At 42.5% G+C, this 22,518-nt stretch overlaps 1 protein-coding gene across 3 annotated transcripts; it reads left to right on the top strand.

Annotated features, from left to right (window-relative positions):
- Positions 1 to 642: 642 nt before the first annotated feature.
- MKRN1 (makorin ring finger protein 1) lies at positions 643 to 21,499 on the top strand. 3 transcript variants are annotated; one of them, XR_010720859.1, is made up of 10 exons: positions 643 to 830; positions 7,832 to 7,960; positions 12,354 to 12,580; positions 15,236 to 15,376; positions 17,178 to 17,404; positions 17,893 to 18,107; positions 18,783 to 18,893; positions 19,337 to 19,475; positions 19,599 to 19,758; positions 19,892 to 19,975. XR_010720859.1 is itself a non-coding variant. In XM_066183803.1 (9 exons), exons 1-9 carry the CDS (start codon positions 661 to 663, stop codon positions 20,102 to 20,104), a joined length of 1,548 nt encoding a protein of 515 aa, XP_066039900.1. In that variant the 5' UTR covers positions 643 to 660; the 3' UTR covers positions 20,105 to 21,499. The 3 variants fall into 3 exon arrangements, 2 of the variants coding, with proteins under 2 accessions (XP_066039900.1, XP_066039899.1); XM_066183803.1 differs by lacking the exon at positions 19,599 to 19,758 and having other exon boundaries at positions 19,337 to 19,451; positions 19,892 to 21,499; XM_066183802.1 differs by lacking the exon at positions 19,599 to 19,758 and having other exon boundaries at positions 19,892 to 21,499.
- Positions 21,500 to 22,518: the final 1,019 nt, after the last annotated feature.

Below are 22,518 nucleotides of genomic sequence, written 5' to 3'. Positions count from 1 at the left end.
GAAGCCAAGGGCACCATGCAGATCAGGCAAACAGTAGTTTCACAACCAGGATTTATTACAGAATCACAGAATAGGTCGGGTTGGTGGGACCATAATCCGGCCCAACCTCCCTGCTCAAGCAGAGTCGTCCTAGGGCACACGACGCAGGATTGCGTCCAGAGGATTCTGGAATAACTGCAGTGAGGGAGATACTACAGCAGAAGGACGGGATGTTTCTCAGCCCATTAGCGCAGCACTGGGTGGCTCAGTGCCAGCTCTCGGGCTGGGCCTTTGCGGCGCCACTGTCCCGTTTTGTTCCCCGCCCCCCGCTGGCGCCACGTCGCCGTTCCGTGTCGTTCCCTCCTGGAAAAGGCCCTTTCCCGCCGCCGGCTGATCCCGGCGGAGAGAGCCGGGCCCCATGCCCGGGCGCGGGGCTGCGCCGAGCGCGCTCCCGGCGGCACCACGAGGGCGCGCACGGGCCGCGCGATTCCCGCGGCCGCGCGAGCGCGGCACCGGCGCGGCCCCGCCCCCCGCGCGTTCGCGCGCGCCCGTCCCGCTCGGCCAATGGGAGCCGGCGTTCGGCCCGGGGGGCGGTGCCGCGGCCGCTCCCCGCCCCGGGCGGCCGGAAGGATCCGCTCCCGGAAGTTCCGGCGCTGCCGCCGCTGTGCGGGATAAACAGTAATGGCGGAGGCGGTGGCGGCGCTGGAGACAACGGCGGGCGCGGCGGCCGCGGCCCTGGGGTCGCCCGCGGCGGCCGCGGGAGCGGCGGCCGTCGCCTTCGACTTCGCGGCCGTGCCGCCGCCCTCCGCGGGGCCGGGGGGAGGCGGCTGGACCAAGCAGGTCACCTGCAGGTACGCGCCGTCCGCGGCGGGTAGGGAGGGGGAGGGAAGCGGGCGGGCGCGGCCGCCCTTCCCCGTCCTTCTTTTCCTTTCCCTTCCCTTCTCCCCGCACTGTGTCTCCCCCCCCCCCCCCCGCCCCGGGGCCTTTTCCCGCACCGCCGCCGCTCCCCCCGCCCCTCCCCCCACGGTCACGTACGCGCCGCGCGCGCCCGCCCGCGGCGCGCGCCTGCCCCGCCCCGCCCCGCGCGCGTCCCCGCGGGCGGCGAACGGCCCCGGGCGGGAGCGGCCCCGGGCGGGGCCACCGGCGGAGGCGGCGCGGCCGCGGCGCCGGCAGGCGGGCCCGCCGGTGGGGGCGGTGCGGCTCCCGGCCTTTCTCCGGCCGCGGCCTCGTGCCGGGCTGTTCCCTGCGGCCTAGCGCCGGGCGGCGGGAGCCGCGGCCCGCAGTGCCCGGCGCCAAGGACGCTGTGCGAGAGGAAGTCCTGCAGCCGCGTTCCGCAAAGCGCGGCAGAGCAGGATATGCGACGTCATTTAAATTCTTGTGTGCGTTTCAGCCGAAATTTAAAATCGGGAATTCACTCGTGATTGATCTGGCGAAAACTTTATTAAGCCGGAGAGCAGGAATAGGTGACGTGTTGCAGAATGTGCGAAGCGGCCCTGTCTGTGTCACATCGAGGTTCTGCGTGCTGCGTCATTTCCTATCCGTGTGTTCCTTTAAATTATATTTCTGATAAATCTTCTCTCTGGGGTTATGCAAGCCGTGCTGCGTGTTTTAAAGCTTGCCAGATGGACTATTTTTAAACCTATACTGCTGGTCGACTGGCAGGCAGAAAGGAATTTAAAACAGTTTTGTGAACGCACACAGATATTAGTTAATATGAAAGCGAGTGATAACCCAAGATTAACGTCGATGAGCGTCTCCTGATTTTTAAAAATTTATTTTTTAAAATAAATAAATTAAATTACATGTAACATATTTGTGGGCGAATAAATTCCAAATCACTTCGAAGCAAAAAGGACCATCCCTTGGTTAGGAAGGAAGAGGCTCTAGATCTTGGTTGAATTTCTTTTTTTTGAACATCTCTTCTCCTTGCCTTTTCCCCCATTTGTTTGAGCGGCAGATTGCAGCAGCAGCGTGGGGAGCCGCTGCTCGGCTTTCGCAGGGAGCTCACTCGCTGTGCCCTGCAGGGTTTAAGGTGTCCCTGCTGGCTGTTGTTCCACATGTATTTTAGCTAATGCCCAGCTAAGTGCTTCCCCTCGGGGTTCAGCAGCGCTCTCGGGGCGCTGCTGCCGGCAGAGGGTTTTGGTTTTGCCCGCGAGTCCCCGGGTTAATGTTTGATGCCGGGAACCGTGCTTTGCTCAGCTTTAAGTGAGGCGCAAGGTCAGTGCTCCCTCTTGTTTAAGTTTGCCTCATGATTTCTGAAGATCGAAGGGCTCAATTAGGCAAATGGGATTCGTGAGACAGCTATGGAATAGGTATAGATGCAGGATCGATTTATTGAAGACAGCGACTGCCATGGTACAGAAGCAGTCGAGTTCATCAGCGTCCTGCAGTGCAGAGAGTCTAGGGAATATATTTATTTGCAAACACTCAGGCCGAGTGGGAAGCTAAAGCTACTCTTTTGTAATGGCTAATGTGCTTTAATTTGAGCTTTAACAATGGGATCTCGGCCTTGGATCTAATGAACATCTCCATTCTTTGTTCTCTTTGGCTAATCCTCCTAGTTGTCCCGTTGCTTGTTTTATTAATTTTTATGAGACCATTCAAATTGGAGGGAGAATAGCCTTACTCAGGCTTTAATGTGAAATCAGCAATTTTGACTTGCCCTTCTGGCCAATTTTGGATTTCTAGGTTTGATTTCAATAGGATATATTCATATTTAGGGAAGTATGTTTCTTACTGTTAAATTTGGTTTTACCTTTATAAATGAGCTGGAAGATTTAACAGTGAGATGAAGGAGTTAAATTTCAAAAGGCAGATTTTTAGTGTAGGAGGCAGAGCAGTTTTTGTTTGAGTAACACTGCACAATTCTTTTTGTTCACAGGCTTTTTTAGTTGAATCATCACGCGGGTGACAGTAAATGCTGCCTGAAAAACTTTTGGGAGACAGTCCCTTCAGTATAAGGAGCTAGCAGATGATGGTTGGTGCAGAAATACTGTTTTATGGAAACTGGAAGGCTTAAAATTGGTACCATAAGTTCTTTCTGCTCCTTTGAGTATCTGATATGATAAATAGGTTGGCTAATGAGTTTTAATATAGCAGTGTGATATCCTTGGGATGGACGGTTAATGTCTCAGAGTGAGAGACGCAGTGACTAAGATGAAGGACTTCCATTTCTCCTACACATACACTTTTGCTGATGTTACCTTTCTGTTTTTCTTGCAGCTAAAGTTTAGAAGTCTCAGGGTGAAATATAGGAAATCATGTTCTCTAACAGACCATGAAAAACGGGGGTTTCTTACCTCTGTAGTTTAGGAGTTCATGAGGCTTGTGTTTTGTAAAAATTTATAGTATTTTAATCTGGAATAAATAGCAGGGGAACAAAGCTAGTTCAGAACTTGTTTAATATTATGATCTTTTTCTTATTGATAGGTTTGAAATAAAAAAAGAATTGTCATCCTTACCAGGTTCCTCAGTCCTTCCAGTTCAGATTGCCACATGGTTTTATTGAGCAGTGCCATAGCCACTCTCTTCTTCCAAAGGTTTGACACTTTGTTCCCTGCTGGTGGTTTCCAGATGTCGTGCAATATTCAAAGTCAGCAAGTAAACAAATTACATTTCACTTGTTTGTTTAAGAACTGAATGTAAATAAAACCCATGGCAACTAAGTGGTGTACTTTGAGAGCTGTCTATGTGTTTGTACCTTAGCTGTTCTCCCTGAAAGCCTGGGTCAGGTATTTTTTCCTTTTTACGTGAAGAGCGTGCATCAGTAAAGTAAGGCCTGCTTAGTTCAGTGCAGCACCAGGGGTGAGGTGCAGGGCACAAACCTCCTGACAGCCTGCCTGAATTGCCCCTTTCTTGGCTGCTCTGGTCTGCATCCCTGATGACTTCTGAAGGAGGTTATGGAGAAGAGACAAGCTAAATGCTGTTAAGATTAACTTTTCCCCCCCTTTTACTCACTCCAGCAGAATTTCATTAGCCAGTAATGTGGCTGAACACCCAGGAGCTGCAGTGTTAGAGCAGCATGCTTAGCGTCTTCCCTGCTACCTTCTTCCCAGAAATTCTTGGTCTCTGTATGGCACCTGAAGAAGCTAATGACTGTCGATGGCTGTTGTCCCGAGCTTCCCCATCTGCCAGTCATGACGGTATCTTGGCTTTTGAAGGAAATTTGCTCTTGGCTGTAACATTCTAATTTAGCTGAACCAGTAGTTTGATTAAACAAATTAGCATTACCTGAAAGCAGAAACCTGAAGTAAAGAACAGAATACATCTGAATAAGGAAATTCGGAGCAAGCTTGCAAAGCTGTAGAAGGAAGCATTGCCTATTGAGAAATTCCCATGAAAATCAGGATATGGTGTTTTGATCAAGGCATTCATAACTAGACAGGTGTTGAACCTTTTTCAGTGATAAAATGCCAGTGCAGGCAATTATTAATTTTGTCTGGTTGTTCCATGTGTTGGTGTCACTCATGTTTTGTACAATCATGCAGTGGACTGAACAGGGGAAATTAGCTGGACTTGGACCCTGGTGACTTCTCTGGTGTGGCTCCCCAAGCAGCTTAACCAAATTACACTCATATATTTGAATTGGAAGGACAGAGAGCACTGCCAGAATAAGTGCTTTTTTGGATGACAGCATCGCAGAAGCTCAGACAAAATCCAGTTATGTACTTGTCTTGATCTGGTTTTATTTTTGCAGATGAAATTACGTGTGTTCTCCAACTACTTGACCAAATGGAAATTTCAGATGTCCTTCTGCATGTCAGTGTGTAAGACAGATAACTCATATATTTCTCAGTTTTAAGGATGCTTTTTTTCCTATAACCAGAATGAAGAGGCTGGTATTGCTGTTGAGTAGGGTTAAATTGAATACTCTGTATGAGTAAAGATGCTCTCCAAAATAAATTTCATTATCTTACCCCAAAAATAATGCACTCTGTTTATTTCTTTGACTTGGCCAAAGTATGTTTTAGCCAAACACTGCACTTTGATATGTACAGTGTTACATTCTTCGTGACCTTAAGGTAAAAATCTTACCTCTCTGTGAGGGGGAAGGTTTTGGAAGAAGTTGGGATGTTATCCTAAGAGAAATACATTTTTTCCCCTCCCACTTTAGCCTTCTTGTTCAAATAATGCTGTGTTTGCTATATAGGGTCGGAGGCCTTTAAAAGTGATGTATGAATTAGAGCCTGGGAGTGTTTTATGTTTATTTTTTTTCCTTTATAGCATACCATTTCACTATGATCAATTGTGACAACTTTCAGAGTTACACAGAATCTACATTTGCAGAGGATTTTCTGACCTAAACTGGGAAGGAAGGAAAGGGGTTTGGAGCTTCATTTTCCCTATCACTCAGTGGGAGAATCTAATTTTGAAGCTTAAGTACTTAGCATAAGACGTTAACCAAACAGTTTCTATCAGATGTCCTCATGTCAGGCAGGAGCTTTTCTGTCAGTCCCTTATTTCAGCTGTAGTGGTGTCCCAACACTTTGCTGGCTCAAGGAGCAGAGTGACTGTGCAGTGTGGTGGGGCAGTGATCTGATCCAGATTAAAAATAACCGTGGGGGCACCAGAAGGAATGTCAGGTTTCATTGCAGCCATTTCCTGGTCTGTGCCAGCCAGTGGCTGTGAAATTGCTGCCCCAGCACATGGGGGGAGCAATGCTGTGTGGAAATAAGCGAAGGGTGGAGATAAGACCTGTTAAAGAGCAAACCTTAAACAACCTGAAGTCTTTTTTTTTTTTTTTTTACCTTGTCGGTGTGACTCCCATTTCTTAAAAGCAATCAAGCCAGAAATTCCAGTTATATTCTAGTTCTATGACTTCATGGGTCGTTAGGTTTGTTTTTGGTTTTGTTTCAGGGGCTTTTTTAGTTTGTTTGGGGAAGAGGGCAGGTTAAGTGGGGTTGTTTTTTTGGGTGTGGTTTTTTGTTTTTTGGTTTTTTTTTTTGGTTGAGTTTTGGTTTCATTGGTTTGGGTTTTTTTTTTTTTTTTTTTGAGGTGGGTCTTTGTAGTTGGGTTATGCTGTTGAGTAGGTGGGTGTGACTTTTAGGGGGGTTTTGTGTGTTTTTTGTTCATGGTGGAGAGTGCTGGTTGTATAGCAGGGACAAGTCTTGTTCTGTTTTTGCAGCACCCTATTCCTGCTGGTGTAGCTGTTTGTGCCTCCACCTGACCCTGCAGAGCCTCATCTGGGTCTTGAACTGCCTGTTTTTTATGTAGGATCACATTTCTTACCTAGTTAATTTGTCTACAGGGTACACACGGGGGATTTGGAGTGTGAATTTGAGTGTTTTGAGTGTGAATTGCAACCTGATGGCAAGTGTCAGCTTGTGGTCTGTAAAGCTAGTTGATTTTTTTTTATTCTTGGTATGTTGAATACACCAGTGGTATTACACATGGAGGGTTATCAGTTCTCACTCCACCTCAGGTTTCAATATTGCCCTAAAACTGGATTGCAGATGTAGCTCTACTTATGTCATTTAGTGCATTGTTCACTGGCTTTAGCTGACTTCTTAAAAATACGGTAGACTAAGTAGCTATGTAGAAGTGTGTGCAGTTCAACATCTTACCACCTTTCCTGGCCAGGAATATCAACTTGAATGTTTTGTGAAGAGCTGTCCTAATTTTAGTTGTGGCCGCTGAAAGATGATCCCTGTCTCTTGTGCTGGCTGTGAGGCTGCACGCAGCTGCTTGGAGGGCCTGGTGCTGCTGGCTGTGCTGAGTGCTCTAAGTGTGCAACAGGAGTGCCCCATTCAACAGCACCCTGGGCTTAGGTGGGTGTAATCTGTTTCTCAGCCTTCCCTCAAGTGGTGTTTTGTACAAGACCTAAATCCTCACAGGTTTTCTTGTCTGGTAGGTCTTCATATTTCCAGTGAGTTCAGAATTTGCAGCTTGTTATCTGGAGGCAGTGCTGCTTCTTTCTAAACTGAAGTGTTGGTAAACGTTTATGGATTTAGTTTTTATACAGGTTTTTTTCATTTTTTCCTTTTTTTTTTTTTTCTTGGCTAATACTTTTATGTGGATTGGGAAAGGTGTCCTTGAACTTCTCAGTTGTAGTTTTGGAACAGACTGAATCTGAATAGTTATGGTGCATTGAATTTCTAGAAGCTTGTTCTTCTAAGTTAAAATTGAAGTCTTGAAAACCACTCTTCAGTTCTCTTGAATAACTGAATTAAAGATGCTAAATTAAACTTGTGCTATTTGACATGCTGAAATTGATCAAACTGTCCTCAAAAGCTTTGAAACTGTCCAGGTTTTTCAAGGCATGCAGCACAGTACTGAAGCAGGGATGCTTCGATTTATTTGGCTCCTATCGCAGGAACTAATGTGTGTTTTGTCAGATGTAATTGTCCATCACAAACGTGTTTTTCATTCTTGGAGAGGAAAATCACATTTGATCGAATTATTTATGAATCCAGAATAGGTTTAAAACCTTGAGTGATGTAGGGTGTGTCTGGATTTGTTTCTTGTACCACTGCTGGGTTTCTGTAAGATTTTTGCTTGTGTCAGGACACAGAGGCCTAGACTTAAAACTTAGTGCCAGTCTACTTGGTCCAAGACTCTTTCCTCTTGGTGTCACAGCCCAGGATAACTTTGCTTTTACAGGCTTGATTTCTCCCCCCCCCCCCAAGCTTTTGTAAGAGCAAGTCCCTAAATGTGCACCACAGTTCACTGGAGTAGCTGAGGTTTCATCTTTCCTCAGATGTTCTTATTTTTATGGTTATACTAGGGCAGGGTCCCATCCGTCTTTAGTGCTCTTTTTAATGCAGCAAACCTTGATTTACAGAATAACAAGATCATCCAAATACTTCTGCAGCTTCAGTGCTTCTCCTTAACTCACCATTATCTTCTTTTACAGATACTTCATGCATGGAGTGTGCAAGGAAGGAGACAACTGCCGCTACTCGCATGACCTCTCCACCAGTCAGTCTGCCATGGTGTGCAGGTATTACCAGCGAGGATGCTGTGCTTATGGAGATCACTGCAGGTAAAAAATGCCCCTGGCCATCCTGCAGGAATTTTTTCTTACTCTGAACCCCTGAGTTGAGAGCTCAGGGAAAGACAGTAAATCTTAGTGCTTTCCTTTTCCATTGTAATTTCAGATATTTATAAAAATAGCTTTTCACTGACTCTCTTGTCCTGCTAAATACCAGTGTTTGCTGTGCAAGTAAATGAGCAAAGGCAGGGTGATATCTGGTTTTCATAAAAGTGATAGTTGTCAGCACAGGGAGTTTTCTTATTTTTATATTATTAACATGAGTACGTTAATTGAATTCTGGGACTACATTTAGACTAGCTGAATGGATGAAACTGAATTATACTATTTAAGTGATCATAAAAGCCTGAACAGGTAAGAATTTTTTTTCTTCATGTTGTCTCTTGAGGAATTGGTACTCTGACACTGAAACTACGATTCTGGAAAAGTAACTCGAGTTTGTCATATAAGTTCTAAAATGTTGCCTGTACAAAATAGCTTTACTTTACGAAAACATACTATGAATTGATCTATACCCCTGAAATTATAACAAAAAAGAAAGTGTTGAGAAGAACAGATACTTCCCGAGCAGAGCAGTGCTTTACAAAGGCTTAGGAATGTTTCATCATTCATTTTATTAAAACTTACTAGAAGTTTTAACATTCTTTCTTATTGCAGCTGTAATTCGTGAGTAAACATTTGCATCCTGATTTTATATGGTAGCTCATAGTTAGCTTTGCTTTCATGTTTAATAAAGGGTTACTATGTGTAAGAAAAGTAACAAACCTCTCTGTAGTCTTCTATCTGCCAGTGTTGTTTTTTTTGATCATACAGATCACTGGTCTTGCAGCTTTGGATCGTGCACTCCATCAGTTCAATGTCTTTGAGCTCCCACCAACGTACACATTTATTTATCGTTTATATGTATATAGCTACACCTACTACTTTACTAATATTGTGTACATTATAAAATATAACCCCAAACCAGAATTTTAAAGAAGGTGTATTAAAGATGAAATGAAAAATACTTAATATTTTATAAACAGTCCAAAGCAATTTTTACTGTCACTAATAGCCTTATTAGTAATAATATATTTTTACTGTCAGTAATGTTGATTCAGTGGGCTTTCTTATTGTTTAAAATCTCAGTGTAACATTTTGTTATACGGTTGTTTGAAGGTCTCATTCTAAGTTCCATTTACTTCAGTCCTTGTTTTTAATGGTGGTTGTAACTGAAAAAGATCTTTGACAAAGATATGCAGATCCAAAAGGAAGTGTATTGTTGGCTGCAGGTACTAATGTGTGATAAATTTAGCTAGTAAGTTTCCACCTTCCCTGATGTCAATCAGCTGTTAGTGCAGATTAACTGGAAGGTGTTGCATTTTTATATTTTTAGCAAATGGGTCCAAAATACTGGAATTCTGAATTTGAAATATTTAAAAACTTGTTAGAGAAATCACTTTCCAGTTTTTTAAGTGTACAAGATATGAAGGGTTTTTTGTAGTTGACACACTTGGGTAGTTTTTGGCAATAAAATCACATAATGGTGGTAATACTTAATTTTCAAAGGGTTGTCTCCATACTACAAATTTCCTTCAAAAAGCAGTTATCTGTTCATGGAATGACTTTTATCTTGGAGGGACAGTTTGAATGTGGTTGAGTTTGGTTGGTTTGAGTTTATTGTTTTTTTTTTTTAATATCTGCTCAGCAGCATACTGCTGGTACTGACTTGTCATCACAGAAAAGGGCAGCAAATTTGGAGCACTTGTTTTTGTGAAATAAACATGCATAAGTCATCCCTGACAGTTTTTAAGTGCTTTACGATGAGATAATGGGCAAACCATCTGTGTGGTACAGAAGATATTCATGGTAGCTCTCCACCTCATCACTGAGGTAAACATTTGACTCTTTAAAAATCTATATTAATGACATTCTCTAGTGTCACTTGGGTGCTTGTGGATCCATCTTTGCTGTAATATCTTGCCTATGAATGATGCAGTGATGCATTTCTGGTGGGGTGCTATCCCTGTAACCTTACCCTGGAATCTCTTATTGTGGTCAGAGCAGCTGCTTCTTCAGTGGTTTTACTTGCACAGTTTATCTGTAAAGCATTGTTTTTATTAAAGTAATGGTCTACTATTGAGAAGATACCTCCTCCAGTGAATCTTTTTGTTTTTGTCAAAGAAGTAATTTGTTGAGTACGTTTCTCTATTGCTACATCTTTTGTTTGTATCTCACAAAAAGTAGTTCATTATTGAAACAGAATCTAGCAAATATCATAGGCTGAGACACGTGAAAAACATCTGTACTTTTTCTTCTCCCATACAGCAAACTTCCCACACTGCAAAATTTGTTCTACTGCTTGTTTCTTCAAATCTCTAGCAGTGTTTTCTATGTGTTTCCCAGCAGTATTTGCTGACAAAGCAATTCATTTTAGTTGTTTTCCATGAGTTATTTCAGTAATTTTTACCACAGCAAGAAGATAAAGTGCTCCAGTGGCATGTGGCTTTTTGTCTTTCATTGTTATGTAACGAGCCTCAAAAGAGGTTTCTAAACCCTTTTTGTGAAGTTCTGCAAAGTACTGGATTGAGTAGCACATGACTTGAAACATCTTGGAAAAAAATTGTGGAGGTTTGTCTTTGTGTTCTGGATGTTTTGATTTTCAATGCCTTGCTAATTGAGATCCTTTCAGTAATTAATATCTCAAGGTACAGTATTCACCAACAGCACAGTTCTTCATTAATAATAGTGAATGTAAATCCACATTTCAGATTGCCTTCTTGGTAATCTTGATCTCTTCTGTGGTTCTCCTCCCCCTGAGCTCAAGAGCTGATTAGGCTGGCATTGTTTTACTTCGTAGTCTGGCTGATGAGGAGCTCGTAGTAGGAGTACAAGTGTTAGCTCTGACATTTTCTTGTTGGCTTTTGCTCACATTATCAGTGTTGTCGTCAGCCCACAGTTGCAGGCGTCTTTTCAAGCCACTTGTTCGCTTTGTCAGGGTTAGTTTAGGTAAAACCAGATCAGGTGATCTGTTGATTCATTAAGTGGGCACTAGCAAAGTGCAGTATGTCACATTATGCTGAAAGTGAGCAGACAAGGCAGGGTGCCACTGTCAACCCACTGGCCTGTGGAGCACCTCCTTCAGGGCCCCTCACACGTACCACAAATGAGCCCTCTGATGTATGGACTGTGAAGACACTGCCATCAGCCTGTATCTTAATAATGATAGTAATTTACTGTATTTTTTAAGGGGAAAAAAACAGTAAGTTCTGGTATTTTTTTCCTGCACCCCATTGGGTTGCCCTGAGCACCTCGTATGGTGCACACACTTTGGAGGCCATATGTGGAGATCTGAAGGCTTGAATTTTAAATTGTGCTTCATAGGACTAGGATTTCCAAGCTGACATTTGGTTAAGAACACTTCTTTAATATGCAAAAACTGTGACACTTCATTGTTTTTAATTTGACACAAGCTAAATGAATCACAGTCACTTCAAACTTCTGTATGATCTCAAAAAATTCCCTCCTGTTGCCCTTGAAATTAGTCAGCAAATATCTAAGACTGCAATGGTATATTTGTCATTTATTTTCCCCATGTAGTCTCCTAGTTGCTGGAAGACAGATTTTTGAGCTGCCTTCCTGTTTATTGTGGGTGGTAGAGCTCAAAGTGTTCTGATTATCATTTTCCACAGTGAGCTGAAAGACTGATTAGAAATAAGTAGTCAAATTCAGTGTAAAATCTGCATGAGGCAAGATGCTTAGACACAGGAAAGAATCATTTATATTGGTGGGGGTCTCTGAATCTGTGTCAGCTGAGGCCAGGTTGCCCAAGGCATTGTCCAGTCAAGTTTTGAGTATCTGCAAGCATGAAGATTGTGCACCCATTCTAGTGTTTAACTACTCTTAGAGCAATTTTTTTTTTTCCTGATATTCATAACTGTAACTTCCCATTTTGGACTGGTGCCTACTGACTGTCATCCTATCACTGCACCTCTTAGAAGACGCTGGCTGTTTGGCTTCCTGTGAGGGAGTTGGAGACAGCAGTGTCTGTCCTTAGTCTTCTCTTTATAAAGCTGAATGAACTCATTTTTCCCATTCAGGAATAGTACACATGTGTAATAGGTAACTGACCAGTTTGGGACATGTTTGAAGATTGTTCTGTGTAAGTTAAGTAAGAGCTGTGTTCTTTTTTCTCCAAAATCTCAGAGTACCTTGTGTGACAGATTGCACAAGTGGAAGCATTTCTCTGTAAAGGGTCATCAGTGACATTCTCTCCCTAGCAATTTCTGAGTCTCCTTCCAAACAGTGTGTTCACATTTTCATTGGTTTATTTTCAATACATGGGGCTGCTGTCTGGAGGTATTTTTTTTGCGGAAAGTTGACATGATGTGTTTTAACTTTTTAGGTATGAACATACCAAGCCACTAATACAGGAAGAAGTGACTGATGTGAATCCAGAGGCGGAAATCTATCCATCAGTGTCCTCAGAGTTCGCATCGCTCCCTGAAACAGTTGAAGAATTTATTGCTGAGATAGAAGATGAAAATACAGATCTGGCAGCGGCAGGAGTCGGGGCTGAGGACTGGGTGAATGCAGTGGAGTTTGTCCCTGGGCAGCCATACTGTGGACGTGGTAAGCTGATCATGGGGTAACTGAATTTCCATCATGGCTCAACAGTTTCTGTGTATTGCATTTGTTTTAGTGCTTTTGAGCACAGCTGTTCATACTTCTTGATCAGTTCAAGTGAGCCTGGGTTCTCCAACATGAGACTGACTGTTTCATTCTGAAACCAGGTGTATTTTCAAGTCAGTCTCTGCATGACTGGCTTTCTGTTGCTATGTTTCTGAATGACCTGAGAATCTCCTTTGAAGTTTAGTTTGCATATGGGATGGGAGAGGAAATTGCTGGTGATAAAATTAATTTTGCTACTCTGGAGTGATAATCTGCTGCCTTTGTGTTCTGGGTTGGTTGATTTGGTTTGGGGTGGTTTTGCAGTCTTTCAAAGGTTTTTCAGTGGAGATATAAATTCCTGTAGAAGGAATTGAAGCCTAATGCTTACTTTTGTGAATCCCCTGGCCAGGGGCTGAAAGTAATTTGTTCTAGTTAGCTTTCTGGAACTCAACTTTCTAATACTGTGACAGCTCACAATGAGAAAGAGACTGAAGAAGCTCCTCATATGGGACCAAACTATTTTAGTGACATACTTGTCATCCGTTTTTCCTGCCAAAATATACCAGTCTTCAAATTTAAGTGAAAAGTCGGCTGAAGTTGTTCACTTCAACATAATTTCTAATGTTTGTCTCTCTAAGGCGTGAGGAGGCTATGAGTACTTAAATAAATATTTGAATTCAGAATGGACACCTTGCATCCAGAAGAGTTTGAAGAGTGCTCAGATTATACTACTTTGCACTGCTCAGATTCTCAGATTTGGAAAGAGAGTGACCTTCTCAGTGTTACAGGGTGCTGCTTGGAGCCTCCTGCCATCCCTTTCCAGGAGGGTGAAGAGGAATGGTCAAGTGACACAGACAGTTTGCTAGTGTTATTGAGAACTTTGATTATTAAATTGTGTAATGGATCTGTGACTTGAATATATTCCAAAGGAGTGAAAACTTGACCGCTACCTGTTAATGTGCCACCTTACTGTCATGAAAGATACAGCTTCAGTGCTTGTTGAGACAAAAGATTTTTAAAAATATTTTAATCAGAATATAATATTTAGATAGGAAGGAACCTCTGGATTTCATCTAGTTCGTTCCCTGCTTAAGGTTGCCAGGAGCTTTGTTTAGTTGAGTCTCTATCCTCAGAGATGTTCAAAGGTCCATAACCTCTGGGTATCCTTTGCAGCATTTTGCTTCTTTCATAAAAAAAGCCTCTTTCCTAGTATGTTATTGGATTTTTCCCTGCCTCAACTTGCCTTCTGACTCCTGTCATTTGCACATCTGAGAGGAGTCAGTCTTTTCTTGGTTGTCAGCCCCAAAAAATGACTGCCTGGCTCTCCACTGGAATCAATTCATTGCTAGTTTGAACAGCCAGAGATCTTTTAAATACACACAGTCCTTATAGAGGAGCTGGTGCTTCTTCCTGAAGTCTTAAGTCATTACACTGTTAACTTGTTTTACTAAAGCAATTTTTTTTTCTAGGGGTTAGGCTTACTTTTCATGCAAACTTGTGCCAGATTAAGTTAAATAGCTTTCTTTTCTGTGAATCTTGTTGCAAATCTGTTTTATAGCTTTTGAAATTTGATGTATTTTAATGTACAAGCATACTCATCTGTTTCTGTTTTGAACAGTGCTACATGATGCTAATTCCCACGGTGACTTAAAAAAAAAACTTTTCTGAAGTAAACTGACTTAATTAAACTGCAGAAATAAAAATGTGTGCTGTGTGTTCTGTAGCGTATGCCTTAAAGCAGGTTATTCTTGTCAAGTCGCTGGAGAAACATCCAGATAGTTGGAAACCTCAAAATGAAACCTATTTCTCAAGGTTACCTGGGAGCCTGTGTGTTTAAAATTGTCTTAAGAATGATAAAGATTCAAGGTTGGCAGTTTAACCATGCATAGCTGGGACTATAATGCTCACCTTTTACCACGATTCTCTGATTTGGGTTTAAACCTGGTATCTTGAAGATGACTTCAGGACTTAGCATAGAAAATAGTGATAATTTTTCAGGTATTCACTTGTTAGTTGTGCAGATGTGCCACATTTCCGTACTTGTTCTGCAGCTATTGCTGCTCGATGTTCTGCAGTAATTGAGGAAGAGTAGAAAGGCAGAAATAAAAGAAACACTAAGCTGGGTGTCTGTTTCCTGTTAATGAAAGATTAATGTGTTTAATGCTATGAAGTGTGTCCTGAAGTGCAAGCAGGTGGTGTGTGGATCAAAAACAAACTGGTTTTTCCACTAGTATGAGTATAACCCTATTGACTGGGAAATGCGCAATGAGAAGGTGGGGACTGAGTCCACCTACTGGTGAGCAGAGATTGGGAAAACAGCAAACAGAATCACAGAGAACCAGTGTAACTCTGAGGAATGTTGGATTTGTAACTGCTGAGGCAGTGAAGTCTTCTGAATTTTTCTAATTGTGATTTCAAAGAGGAAGTAAAACTAGCTGCTGCAGTGCAGTAGATACAGAAGATATGTATGCTGTTCCAGCTTCACAGTAAAGAGTTTCTTTTAAATATCTAATCCAAATCCACCCTCTTTCAGGTTGAATTTTAGTTTAAAGCTGTTAACCCCATGTCTTGTTACTACATGCCTTTGTAAAAAGTCCCTCTTCATCTTTCTTGTAGGCCCCCTTCAGGTCCTGGAAGGCTGCAGTAAGGTCACCCCGGAGCCTTCTCTTCTCCAGGCCGAACAACCCCAACTCTCTGAGCCTTTCCTCATAGGGGAGGTGTTCCATCCCTCTAACCATCTTCATGGCCCTCAACTAGGTAAAAAAATCGATGACAACATTAACTCACGCAAACACTGGCAAATGCAACAGTTGAGGGACTAGAAACTGAAGTGGTGTGGTTGTGATTTTTGTTGTTTCTTATTGATGTGGAGACCATGGATTTCAAATGGGAGGGCAGGTGGGATTTCCATAAGTAAGTACATATTTTCATGTTACGCTGAGCTACTCAGGAGAGAATGTAGAGCCTAGTACATGATTTCTTGTCACTTTTCTTGGTGCTGGTTCACTAAAACTCATGGGAAAGAAGAACTAATGAACACACTTTGTTTGGGAATCTTTGAAAAAGAGCAGGTTGCCAGGTGACTTGTTACTCAGTTACTCACTTGCTTTGAAAAGTATGGTTCTAACAAACAGACTGCTCCAAGATCACCATGAGTGACCACTACAGTCAGAGATGGTTCAAGAAGCAGACTTGATCTTATCTTGAGAGCTAATATTTTTCTACACTAATCTTCAATATTTGCTTATTCCTCAAAACTTAAGTTGCAGGGACCTGCATTTTCCTTTTCTTTGTCCTAAAAGTAACAGACTGATGATACATGCCTATTGCTTTGTCTTTGCTCCATGGGTATGAAAACTGTTCAAGTATGCAGCCTCTGATTAATTTTGAGGGCTCTTTCCTTCACTCTAAGTGATTCAAGTATGCCTTTGGTAGTTCTTGCTTGCCTTCCAAATCTAGTGCTTAAACAGCTTCTAGAAGTTACACTTTCTTATAGCATAGATGGCTTGTTACTCTTGTAACAGCTTCTGGTTATGTAAATAAGTTCCAGCTGCTGTTCTCCGTGTTTACTCTGAATATAGTAATGCTTTATGTTTATTACATCTTCAGTTTCTCTCTGGCTGCTTTTGTCTTCTAATTCATTCATCATCCTACTTATGTAACGATCTCAAAAGGCTGACTTGTGGTGAGGCAGGGAAGCACGTGTTTGAGGTACAGGGAGAAGTGTTCAGTAGTAGCTGTCTAAAGGGGGAATAGAAGCAATACAGATTTCAGTTCAGTTTACAATTAGGTAAGGGACTGTACTTAGGATTTTGCAAAACTGATGGATATTTTAGAATGCAGTGAAAATAGCCTGAATTTCAGTTTCTTAGGTTCATGTGTCTGGCTAATTGACCAGATAATCTGTTTAGGACAGGCTTTTTTTTTTTTTTTGCAAATACGTCAAATGGAGTTAGTTTGAGAGACATGAACACCACTTTTCTATCAGTCCTAGAGATGCATGGGAATCCAGAAATGAAAGTTTGTTCAGGCTAAAGAACAGTGTGCTAATTAGCCACACATAAGGAATTGCTGATGTGGTATTGCCATGATAGCATTTTGTTATGCTGGATACACCTTTATTACTTCAGCTGTGTAATTTCTGGGAAAAAAACCTGTTAACTTTAGCAGATGTGAAAATTTTAGCTGAAGTGGAGTTGATTCTAAAAGCACTGAGAGATTTGTAGTCTTATTTAATGATTGCTGAACCAGAGTCTGTGTAAGAGTGTATTTAAGCTGTTGAGGACTAGTGTAATTTTTCTAGGTGGACTTAGCCTTTAAATGGATCTGACCACTGAACCTATGATAGCTTTAATCTTGTCTGGGTTGAAGGACGAAGAAATTGGTCTTGAAATTTATTGAGTGGGGAAAATAATTTAGTTCAGATTGAGGGTGTGTGAACTTGGACCGAAATGAACATGGGTTGTTTCTGTTACTCTGTTTGGGTGACCCTGAGTGTTCTTACTCCCTGTGCTCAAAATCTGAATGTGCTGCTTACTGTTCTTAATTCTGTTCCCAGCTGCTCCTTTCTGTGCTGAAGCACCCTTGCAGGAAATGGTGATTGAAGAAGAGTATGAGAAGCAGCAGGCAGATGTGGAGATGAAGAAGGAGCTTTGCCCCTACGCTGCATTAGGAGAATGTCGTTACGGAGAAAACTGCGTGTATATCCATGGGGACGTGTGTGATATGTGTGGCCTGCAGGTCTTGCATCCCATTGATGCTGCACAGAGATCTCAGCACATAAAGGTAAGCAAACAACTGTCTGGTGTTTAACAGCTGTAAGTTATTGCTTCCTTGTTCCCCTCAATCACTTGTTACTAATTCCCTTTCATTTGAAGGTGTGTGCAGGTCAGGCGGTGAATGAAATTCCGGTTGTAAACCAGACTGTTTCCTGCCAGGGCCATACTCAAAAGCAGCTGGATTTCCTTATCTGTGTTGGGAGAGCAGTCTACTTAAAGATACTGAAGCTTTGTTCTTTGCCTAGTCAAAGTGGATGGTCTTTTAGATTGCCTTTTCATGTTTAAAAGTAGCATCTGAAGAAAGGAATTAGAACCCTGAATTGATTGTTTCCCAGTCAGTACTTGAACAAAATTTTTTTTGAGCATCACGATTTTTTTCAACCTAATCACACTCCATGCATTATGCAAAACAACAAACTGAGTTTAAGAACCTGCTTAGACCTCACTAGATGAGCAGTCGTCTCTGGAGTTGTTTTCTTTGTGTCTCCTTTTCAGTCTTGCATTGAAGCTCATGAGAAGGACATGGAGCTTTCCTTTGCCGTCCAGCGCAGTAAAGACATGGTGTGTGGGATCTGCATGGAGGTGGTGTATGAGAAGGCCAATCCCAGCGAGCGCCGCTTCGGGATCCTCTCCAACTGCAGCCACACTTACTGCCTCAAGTGCATCCGCAAGTGGAGGAGTGCTAAACAATTTGAGAGCAAGATTATAAAGTGAGGCGCTTTCCCATTTCCATTGTGCTTTGTTACTGTGGAAAAACATAGTAACTTGTGACAACTTGCAACAGACTTCCAGATGCAGACTGCATTTAATGCATACTAACTTTTAGTTTTGGAGTGAAATAATTGTTAGGGATAACATTTGCACTCTGATTATGGGTTAAGTTTGCAAAATGCAATGGTAGTAAATAACTGTTGTTTATTTAGTAGCATGTTGTCCAGTGGTTACTGTTTATGTCTTGGACACCCAGGCAGGGATCTGGAAACAGATTAACCAGTTCAGAATGTATACTGCTTAATTCATCACTGCCTTAGAGCATTACTCAGTTGGCAAAGTATTTCTCCATTTAAGGCTGTTCTAGAAAATACAAAGTTGCAATCAAATAAATATAGGAAAAATACCAAAATAAATTTATTTAATTCTAAAGAAAAAGGAGTCTGTGTGAAGTGTTTTTTCAAGCTTTTCTGAGACAAGCTGACCAGCTCCCATTGCCAGTGAGTTCTTGAAGAAGAGAGTTTAGGTTATCTTCAGGTAGTCTAGATTGAAAAGGTTGTACAGCATGTATATGAGTACAGTACCTCTTTAAAAATGGATACATGCCGTGACTTGTTATATAGGAGAGCACCCTGTAATGTGGAATTTTGCAGCACAGTCTGTTCGTTTCCCAGGTCCTGCCCAGAATGTCGGATCACATCTAACTTTGTCATTCCAAGTGAGTACTGGGTGGAGGAGAAGGAAGAGAAGCAGAAACTCATTCAGAAATACAAGGAGGCAATGAGGTATGAGCAATGCAGCCTTTTATCAAATTGAGCCTGCAGAGATAAAGGCACACAATGGAGGAGGGTGTTGGTGTAATGCCCCTTTTCACACCTCCTTTCCACCACCAGGTGTGAAGTTTGTCTATGCCTGTTTGCCCACAGATGCATGCACACAGTCCCAAAGCTGTTCCTGTGTTTTTTCACCTCAGTGTTTCCCTTCTCTACACAAAACACTGGTGGTGTAGCCATAAGGCAGTCCAAGCTCACGCACTGCATACCACTGGTGTCCCTCTGCATGCATCAGTCCACACGTAGCATAATAAATCATTTCTGCGTGTAGATCTTTTACTCACAAATGCCCTCTGCTCCTGCTACCTGAGATCTTTGTGGACTGCAGGTAAATGCAGTTCTGAAGTCTGATTGGGATGTGCTTTCAGTAAGGGTTGCCATATTTTCCTTTCCAGCAACAAGCCATGCAGGTATTTTGATGAAGGCCGTGGGAGCTGTCCGTTTGGAGGGAACTGTTTTTACAAGCATGAATATCCCGATGGCCGCCAAGAGGAGCCACAAAGACCCAAAGTAGGAACCTCAAGTAGATACCGGGTTAGTGCTGCTGATTAATTGCCCTTTCAGTAGACAGAGAGCACAAGAGGGGTGTGCATTATGTCTTCTGCCTTAAGAAGGGTACAGGGAAATACTGACTTTTCTTTTTTCCACTTCTGATAGACCTCTGTAATGGTGAATTTGAAGGAAGCGGTGCTCTAAAGCTTGTGAATGCTGGAGGCCAAGATGGGAAGGCTAAATTTAAAAAACTTTCCTACAACATACTGAAGTAGAAATATTGGGTAGCATTAATAGGGGTTTGTAAGGGTAAATTCTGCTGGAGGTCAGTATCTCCCTGAAAGAGAAATGTGATTTCTTGCATGTCAGAAAGTACACCAGGGGTGTATCAGCCTCTGGAAAGGCTCCTACTTTGTACCACTTGGTCACCTGGGGAAATCCTTGTGTTCCATTTGCAGGCCCAGCGGAGGAATCGGTTCTGGGAGTTCATCGAGGAGCGAGAGAATGGTGATCCCTTTGAAACCGATGAGGATGAGGTGGTGACCTTTGAGCTTGGTGAGATGTTGCTTATGCTGTTGGCAGCTGGAGGTGATGATGAGCTAACGGATTCCGAGGATGAGTGGGACTTATTTCATGATGAGCTGGAAGATTATTATGATTTGGATCTATAGCACCTGTCAGTGGAGTGTGGACTGTTGTCTTGGCTTCAGGCAGTAGCTATTACCTGTGGTGTTGTGGCAGTGCCTGTGTTTCTCCTAGGCAGGCCGATCAATTCCAGGTGCTGTTGTAATAACTTTTACCCAGGGTCTGTCTCTTCCCTTCCCCTCCTCTCCCACCCCAGGAGTGTTGTTTTTCCTCTGTTTCAACAAATAACAAGAAATAAATCTTTAAAATGTTAGTTTTTGTAAAAATGAATTTAACTGTCAAACAGTTAGCTTAGGTTTGTTGCTTCATCTGTGTACCCAACAGAGTTCACCCAGTTCCAGGGTTAAAGTGTTTACAGGACTTCCACACTCATTTTGAAGAGCCCAGATACAAAAATGAGCAGTGGCCATGCAGTGGGGATGTAAATTGGCTGATGGCCTTTATTCTGTCTTTGTACCAATATTTCTGATTTCAGGCCAGATAAAAATATTCTTTCTGGAATCAGCTCCGTTCCAGCCCCCTCATGTACACGTCTTCATTTGTGACTTTTGGTCTCTGTTTACTTGCACATTACTATTACTACTGTGTAACCAGAACCAGGTGTGAACGTTCTGGATTTTTACTGTGTTTAGCATGAAAGGAAAATGTCTTTGTGAAAGGAGAACTCTCTATGTGTATATACAGATAAATGTAGAGTTGGACCTCAAGGATGGGGAGACTCTGTAAGTTAAAAATAACGAAACCATCTTTCCCCCCCTCTTGGTGCATGAAGTCTTGTCTCCAATTGGACATGAAACTGGTCTAGTGGTCTCAGCCCAAACTGGGAAACGATCCTCACTAGCACTTAAATTGATAGATGGCACTCCCTAATACACCAGCTCTCTTTCATGTGTATGATTAGGGTTGTCCAGGAGCAGAAATCCGGTTAGCCAAGGTGGGGTCAGAGGAACACCAGAGAGGACCCTTTAGCTTTATCGCTCTGTAAGTTTTAGAACTTCATGTAAACACTTAAGCCGTGAGCTTTGCTAGAAACTCGCTGTGCCTCCCAGCTGCTTTGAGGTACTTGTGCCTCTCTGCAGCTGAGTTGGGCAGGTTGCCTGGTAAAGCTGTTCAGTTTATGTGAGTTACTGCTTACAAAGGCAGTCGTGCAGTTTCTGGCTGTAATTTGCATTGAGAAATTACTTTGCCACCAAAGCCCCAGCACAGGAATTTTAACCTTGCATTACATTATTGCTGTTTTTTATTGACTTGTGGATGCCCCGTGATCTGTTCTCCTGCTGCTCTTGTCCCCTAGACTGCCTCTCCTTTCACTTTTAAATGGAATGAGAAATTGTTCTGAGGTCTATAACGTATTGTTTTGCAGCTGCCTTTTGTAAGAAGCACTTTTCCCAAATAAAAAAAGTTAAAAAAAAATTAAACAAGGAGTCAGTCTGTTCTTTTAAGTTTGAAGCTTCTGTTTTTTGACTTGATTATTTTTGTGTGTGTTTCTGTAAATATAAAGGCATTTGTGTCACTTATTCTTAATTCCTGCAGAACTGTGTTATGCTTAGTACGGAATTCCAGAATTGTTAGAGCCTTTCCAGCAAAGAACCTGTAATGCAAGGGACACTTTCCAAACAGACAGCTGATATAATGAAGGAATATCTGGGGCCATCTGTAAGAACTGACGCGTCTTGCTTTCTCAGAAGTCAGTCCTCCACTATTGTGTTCATTTTATTTGCACTGGACAAAGCCAGCTGCAGGACATACTCTTATCCATAGTTTCCTATTGTAGTGCTGTTCGGACAGAAAATCCAAGCACTGCCACAGGCCACTTCCTGAGACTCACATGCTTGCAGCCTGTGTGTGTTCTGCATTTTTCTGCAGAAATACACAAAGTTGGAAGTAAACTGCTAGAAGCATATTCAGATGCTGGGGGATATGATTTTTAAAAAGTTTAAGTGAACAGAGTGAAGCCATTTTTTGTTTGTTCTGTTTGTTTGTTTGTTTGTTTGTTTCTTTTTTTTCCCCAGAGGCTAAGTAGCAGAGGGAGGAAAGAAATGTAATTTGAGCAGATAACACTTTAAACTGATAAAAGGGAGAAAACAGAAAAAAATTCAAGCCTCCCTGTCCTGCACAGTGAACATAAGTTGTAACATCCTATTGAAAGCTTCATTCAAATGTGAGTTTGTAACAAAGCTGTGATCTGGTAAGATGGAAAAAGGTAATGAACTTAGCAGCCAGAGCACACACATATGAGCTTGCTTTCATAAGGGGCAAGAGTGGTGTGCTTTACACCCTGCCTGGGTGTACTAAAGCTCCCTCCTGTGCATGTTACAGAGGCTGAGAATACCCAGATGAGTGATGTGCTTTGGTGGAGGCTGGTGGGTGGAGCTGCCCTGATGTGTTCACGTGCAGCATGACTAGTTACTCTTGCTTTGAACTGTGCTGTGGTTCCTGT

The sequence above is a fragment of the Chamaea fasciata genome, unplaced genomic scaffold (assembly GCF_029207755.1).
Source record: "Chamaea fasciata isolate MVZ Bird 193981 ecotype frontalis unplaced genomic scaffold, bChaFas1.0.hap1 SCAF_5, whole genome shotgun sequence".
NCBI lineage: Eukaryota > Metazoa > Chordata > Aves > Passeriformes > Sylviidae > Chamaea > Chamaea fasciata.
This window is presented reverse-complemented; position numbering and strand designations above follow the sequence as displayed.